The sequence below is a fragment of the Brassica napus genome, chromosome C9, assembly GCF_020379485.1.
Source record: "Brassica napus cultivar Da-Ae chromosome C9, Da-Ae, whole genome shotgun sequence".
Taxonomy (NCBI): domain Eukaryota; kingdom Viridiplantae; phylum Streptophyta; class Magnoliopsida; order Brassicales; family Brassicaceae; genus Brassica; species Brassica napus.
The window spans coordinates 1,529,001-1,536,198 of record NC_063452.1 but is presented as its reverse complement, the minus strand read 5'-3'; the positions used below and the strand labels follow the sequence as shown (position 1 = coordinate 1,536,198).

Genomic DNA, 7,198 nt, shown 5'->3' with positions numbered 1-7,198 from the left:
AAAATTTACAAAATCAACATTTTCATATTATTAATTATATATGCTAATACTATCATAAAATTTAAAATACATATCCATAAATTTTTAATGATAAATAGTTATGTTGTAAATAAAATTATAATATAATTTGTATATTATTAAATATCAATCTATTATTAAAACATATTGAAAGATAAACTAGATATTTATAGTAAAAACTAAAATATTTTTAAATAAATTTTAGTTATTTTCACATTTTGTAATAACTAGTTTAATTATTGATATTTGTTTTTATTATAACAAATTGAATATCATATAAAATAGTTTGATCAGTTTAATATGTATTCCACTATTCCGCAAAATTTAAAATTTTCTACGGTTTGATTATTTTTTTCCGCAACTTAACTATTTTTTCCGTATTTTCGTGATACCAATCAGAGTCCTAATCCCTCCATCTATATACACACGCTTCTTTCAGCATTTTTCTAAACCGATGGTTAAATCCGGCTAACACATTTATCTGTTAACTGACAACAGTTAACAACCCATCTATTCTCCTTAAAAATTGACAAGTAAGTCTTCAAACAAGTCACAACCATCTATTCTCCTTAAAAATTGACAAGTAAGTCTTGAAACAAGTCACTGGTTGGAACTAGAATCTTGAACAGAGACAAGACGCAACTTGCACTTGCACCCCCAAAAAGATAACAAAGGGATACAGTTGTACACATAATGGAGTTAAATCATTGGTTAATTAACTAATATAGTTTTTTTTTCCGCTGATTATTTTTTTCACATTGATGTTGTACTGATCTTAAGAAAGCATTGGTCAAAGTTTCTTTCTAAACCCCCAGGAACAGAGAAGAGTTTCCTTTTAGTTCAAATTCAGACAAAAAAAAGATTAAACCTTTTATGAACACAGTTTCCATTTCTTACCTCTTGAGTGGTTCATTGAACCTTAGCTCTTAAGTTGCGTCTTAAAATCTCATCCTCACCCAAATAAAAAAAAAAAAAAAGTTTGCATTTTTATTTTCTGGGGTTAGGTTCTGTAATAAAAAAGGAAAAGACTTTACCCTTTTATCCGGAATCGTTTGTGTCGATTCCTCTGCCTTTCCAGTAAGTTTTCTCTTTCTCATTCTCTTGTTCAATTCTCTCTTTGATTGGTTTATGGATCTTTGTCTCTTTCATGATGGTTCTGTTTGCTTATGACTGCTTCTTTACAGATTCTTAAACATCGTTGTGTTCGGGTTAATGCTGGTTAACTAGCATCAAAACAATGGATGCTGCTAGTAAGAGATCTATTACACAGTTCGGGTGTTCTAAGCTCCACTGTCTTCCTCTGCTCTTGTCTTTGCTGATTTGGACTCCTTACATCTCCTTTGCTGCTACTAACCCTGACGATGGTAAGCAAGCACTGAGTTCTGAGTGAGATCTGTGTATGTTTCTTCAGATTTTCTGAGAATTTAAATCAGCATTGTTTGTGATTTTGAATCAGTTGTTGCAATCAACGGTTTATACGCTGCGCTTGGGGCGCCTACGCTTCCTGGTTGGACTGCTTCTGGTGGAGACCCATGTGGTGAAGCTTGGCAAGGCGTTATCTGCAATGTCTCAGATGTTATAAGCATGTAAGAAGTTCTTTTATATTTTTATATTACAATTGCACAGATTATTACAGTTTCTAAGTTGACATTTTATATTATATTGATTTTCTTGAATGGTTTATAGAACTGTAAATGCGGCGAATTTGGAAGGAGAGCTTGGTGACAACTTATCTAAGTTCACTTCTATCAGGGGAATGTAAGCATTTTCACACACACACACAAGAAAAATTATTGTGACAATTTAAGTTGGATACTTTTCTTTGTAACGTTTTTGTGTTTGTTTGCTTTATCTTCCAGAGATTTTAGTAACAACCGCATTGGAGGATACATACCGACTAATTTGCCAGTTACATTGCAGCATTTGTATGTATTACATTACACCCTAACAATGCGGCTTTTTTTTTTTTTTTGATAATGGTCCTTTTTTTTACCTTTGTGGCAGTTTTCTTTCAGCTAATCAGTTTACAGGAAGCATCCCTGAATCTTTAGGAACACTAAGCTCTCTGAGTGACATGTAACTTCTTCCTATTACTCTCAGTTTCTATTTGATTATTTCCAGTTTTTTTAAATTTGTTTTTATAAAAAAATCATACCGTTTGTTTTTGACAGGTCTTTGAATGATAATCAACTCTCAGGAGAGTTACCTGATGTGTTTCAAAACCTTGTTGGGCTGATCAATCTGTACGCTTGTCTTTTATTTTTATTTTTTATAAACTTGTGTGGGTTGTTTTAGTGATCTGTTATCTTTTTGCAGAGACATATCTGCTAACAATCTAAGCGGCACATTGCCTCCTTCAATGGAGAGTTTATCAGCTCTTACAACATTGTAAGTTTTGTTCTCTTTTTTTTTTTCCTTCTGTGTCTCTCTTCTTTTAGTTTCTTCAGCTGATATATCTGAATTTCTCAGACATGTTCAGAACAATCAGATCTCAGGAACTCTAGACGTTCTTCAAGTCCTTCCTCTTCAAGACTTGTAATGTTACTTTCTCTACCAACAATGTTCAAACTCTTAACTCCAAAACTTCTAATGTGTTTATTGGAAACAGAAACATAGAGAATAACCTCTTCTCTGGACCCATACCTGAAAAACTACTAAGCATTCCGAGATTCCTGTAAGTACTCTCTAGTTTTATGTTTTTTTCTCTAATGCTCTTTGTTCATGCTTACATTTGGTGATGCAGAAAGGAAGGAAACCAATTCAACTCCACCACACTTGCACCATCACTGTCTCCTTCTACATCTCCAACACGACCGTTCGTTGGAGTTCCACCACCTCCTCCTCCACCTGAAAGAAACCGAGGGAAAATTGATGGTGAACCTCCTTCTCCAAAAGAGCAGAAGAGCTCTTCACAAACCACACGGATAGTCCTCATATCAATCGCTGGCGTCGTCCTCTTCATAATCCTTGTTTTGGCATTACTCTTGCTGTTGCCAAAGTGTTTAAGAAGGAGAAGAGAAAGTGCTAGTAGTGTCTTTAAACCGCATCAAGTTGGTGCTGACAGAGGAAACAGAGAGAATGCTCTGGAGAATGGGCCTCCTCTACTGCCACCACCTGTTCGGTCTGAGAAAGGTAAAAAGATTTGAGTCTCCATTGCATTCTTATGTCATTATTGCTTAAACAATGCTTATGGAAACAGTACCATTCACCAAAGCTGGACAAGAACCAAAGGTTTTACATGACATTGAGCGGTTGCAAAGACCTATAACAAGACAAGAGAGTCAAGACATTGACTTCTCAACGCTTACGCCTCCACCTCCTCCTCCTCCTCCTCCACCGCCGCCACCAGCTCCTCCTGTGGTCACCTTTATGCCAATTAAGTCTCCTGAGAGACCCTTTAAGAAGCCTTCACCAAAGACACGCGTACCCATAACTTCTGTGAAGCATTACTCCGTTGCATCTCTTCAGCAATACACTCAAAGCTTCTCTCAGGAGAATCTCCTCGGCTCTGGGATGCTCGGGAGTGTTTACAAGGCTCGTCTTCCCGATGGAAAGGTACAATGCAACTTAGTTTCAAACACTTCTGAATCTTTAGTCTTATGATGTTGTCTTTTACAGATGTTTGCTGTCAAGAAGTTGGACAAGAGGGCTTGTGAACAGCAACAGGATCATGAGTTCATCGAACTAGTGAACGATATAGATAGGATACGCCACGCCAACATCGTTGAACTTGTTGGTTACTGCGCTGAGCACGACCAGAGACTACTGATCTACGAATATTGCAGTAACGGTACGTTGCAAGACGGTTTGCATTCAGACGATGAGTTCAAGAAGAAGCTCTCGTGGAACAAACGTGTCAGAATGGCACTTGGAGCTGCTAAAGCCCTTGAGTAAGTTTCTTGGTTTCTTTAACTTAAAATTTTTTTGGAATCTTTTCTAACTTGTGTTAATGTCTTAAAGGTACTTGCATGAGGTGTGTGAACCACCAATCATACACAGAAACTTCAAATCAGTCAATGTCTTACTAGATGATGATCTGAGTGTTCTTGTCTCAGATTGTGGTTTGGCCCCATTAATTTCATCAGGCTCTGTGAGTCAGGTAAAGTTTTAAACCCCCAATGATCTTGATTCAGATGGCTTTCACCTCTGTAGTTTTATTAGGGATAAAGTATCACACATCGGGAATTTAAGGAAACCGTAAATACTACTCCCTCCATTTCAAAATGTTACATATTTAAGACTTTTCACACATTTTAATAAAACACATTAAATTTGCATAATTTTGTGTGATTATCTTTTTCCTATAATTTTAAGCCAATAAAAATCCAATAAGTGCAATTAAGTTTTTTGAAGTTTGCAATTAGTTAATAAAACATACATTAAAAATGCAAAAAAAAATAGATCTTTTTGAAATAATTTTTTTTCCTATAATATGTAACTTTATGAAACGGAGGGAGTATATATATATAAGGTTTAGTGCCAATCCACTTAGTACCAATTGGTTTAAATTGGAAGCTTATGATAAATCCGAATTTAACAAGTTTCTTGGAGATCTAAAACCAACTTTTTTTTATTGTATTAATCAGTTATCAGGACAATTGCTTGCGGCTTACGGATATGGAGCTCCAGAGTTTGACTCAGGAGTCTATACATGGCAGAGTGATGTATACAGTTTTGGTGTTGTTATGTTAGAACTCTTGACTGGTAGAATGTCCTACGACAGGTATTGCACATTTACATTTTTGTTTCTTTCTGGTAAAATGTGTATTCATTCATATGAGAGTCTGATTTATAGGGACCGGAGTAGAGCAGAGCAGTTCTTGGTGAGGTGGGCGGTTCCTCAGCTTCATGATATCGATGCGTTGGGGAAAATGGTTGATCCATCTCTTAATGGACAGTACCCTGCAAAGTCATTGTCACACTTTGCTGATATTATTTCGCGGTGTGTTCAGGTAAAAAAAGCACATGTTGAACTATTATGAGAAACTGTGATTATATGCTTGTGATTGTGTGTTTGGTTTGAATAAAAGAGTGTTTGTTCTTTTTTTTTCTTGTGACAGTCTGAACCAGAGTTTAGACCATTGATGTCTGAAGTAGTTCAAGATCTTCTGGATATGATCAGAAGAGAGCGGCATGGTTCAGGGGAGCCCTAGCGCAGACTAGTGAATTGTGAAGAAGCATTTTTTCCTGAGGATATTTGTGAATTAGCGGAAACAAGAGATGTTCAGTTCTCAGAAACAACAACAAGAACAAAGGGGAGTGAAAAACGTAACACTTGAGTCATAATCCTGAGAAGGAAGCTGATTCTGCAGCCAAAGGGAGGCTTGTTTCATGTAAATTGGATAAGGAAAAGATCATTGTGCTCGTCTCCAGTGGTAGATGATTTGATTGGTAGGGGAGCTCGTTTTCTTTTTTTCTTTCTTTTCTGTGAATCTTAGATCATCCCTATTGTAATCATTGTTTGTTGAACGACCTCTAGTGTCAAATTGTGTGTTTACTTGATTCTTTGAAACTTGTTTGTACTAAAAAAAAAAAGTATGTATAATTTGCTGTGTTGTTGTGTTCTTTATAGTGCGTGTAACTTTATTCATATTTAACATTGCAAAACAAAGCTGTACTTTGTTAGTTACCGAAAGGACTTGCATTGTGCGAAAATGTATGTTGTTGTTTTGTTGCTTAGTGTATAAGATCAAGTAACGAGGATTGTTCAGGGCTTGTTTTCAGAATCTCTCTCTCCCAAACAACCAAATGGAATTAGAACCTCTACTAGCATATTAAGTCGGTAACAAAGAGAAGGATGAGTTGTAGAGAACAGAAACAGTGCAGAGTAGTACCTATTAGGACAAGATTGGTCTTATTAAAAAATTTAAGACAATGATCTAAGCGTCTAGGTCTTGGTGAATCTTGAATCAGTCTCTGTGTATTAACTTCTTTTTCCTTGAATACAAACCTCCTCTAGTGTAAAACTGTGTGTTTTGCTCTATTCTTTATGAGCTTGTTTCTGGAGGATTTTTTTTCTGAGTGTGTGTGTTCCTACCTTTAGACAAACACTATAGCTTGACCCGCGCGGGCGTGCGGATGTTCATTTTTATTTGTATATTGATCAATATTTTTATACATTTGTACTTAAATAACCGGGTAAACGAAGTACTTTACCAAACCGGATTAAACCAGACTAAACAAAAGGATAAGTTGTTGTTTGTTAGAACAAATCTAGGAGGATAAGTAGTAAAGAGATAGTTGAGATATTTCCTCACTATAGAGAGAGAGAGAGTCTAGACCCTTGAAGCTGCGCATCAAACCAACGTTGAATTTGTGAACATGGTAATCTCAAGAGGAATTTTTACATATATTCTCGTTTTTTCTTTAGCAGTTCCATGCCTTAAATGCATGAAACCCTGCTTGTGATCACAGGTATTACAGGAACGTTATGCGATACTAGAGAGGTTCAAAGCGCTTAGAACTTTGAAAGTAGGTTCTACTATGCTTTTTCGTGAAACAAGAGCTCCGTTTTGTCGTGTGGTTGGCTACATTTTTGGACTTGACTATGTAAAGAAACCTTTATATATTGTGAGATTGGAATCGGAGTCAGATTTCCAACTGCCTCTCGGTACACGTCTCCCTCTAATCCACGATGAATCTGTACAATATATTGATGAAGAGGATCTGTTCAAGATATTTCATGATCCAGCAAAGACTGACGTCTTTGATGAAGAAGAAGAAGAAGAAGTTAATGATTGCCAGAGTACAACAACAAAGAGGAGAAGGATGAGTACTAATGAACAAGAAATCATTAACTCAAATCATTATGATGGGAGCAGTCAGTTTTCAGAACCAAACCTTGGCGCACAAGGATTATCAGGGCAGAACAATTCTAACCAACTTCTTTGTATGCAGCCGCATCATATGGACGTTGTTCCCAATCTATTTCCAAGTCAAGCTTCTAGTTGACATGATCTAAGCGTCTAGGTCTTGGTGAATCTTGAATCAGTCTTTGTTTATTAACATTTTTTTTCCTTGAATGCAATCTCTAGGTGTAATAAAACTGTGTGTTAACTCGATTCTTTGAGCTTGTTTTGTACTTAAAAGCTTTTTAGTGTGTTTCCATTTGTACTACTAGATAATCAAACGAAGTTCTTTACCAAACCGGACTAAACCAGACTAAAAGGATAAGTTGTTG

At 36.1% G+C, this 7,198-nt stretch overlaps 1 protein-coding gene across 1 annotated transcript; it reads left to right on the top strand.

Annotated features, from left to right (window-relative positions):
• The first annotated feature begins 632 nt into the window (after window positions 1-632).
• On the top strand, window positions 633-5,610 carry LOC106435145 (protein STRUBBELIG-RECEPTOR FAMILY 3-like). The gene is made up of 17 exons (XM_013875994.3): window positions 633-1,095; window positions 1,203-1,382; window positions 1,475-1,604; window positions 1,705-1,776; window positions 1,878-1,943; window positions 2,023-2,094; window positions 2,190-2,261; window positions 2,335-2,406; window positions 2,488-2,553; window positions 2,627-2,692; window positions 2,762-3,150; window positions 3,218-3,573; window positions 3,637-3,908; window positions 3,979-4,117; window positions 4,605-4,741; window positions 4,814-4,970; window positions 5,079-5,610. Exons 2-17 carry the CDS (start codon window positions 1,256-1,258, stop codon window positions 5,169-5,171), a joined length of 2,286 nt encoding a protein of 761 aa, XP_013731448.1. The 5' UTR covers window positions 633-1,095; window positions 1,203-1,255; the 3' UTR covers window positions 5,172-5,610.
• Window positions 5,611-7,198: the final 1,588 nt, after the last annotated feature.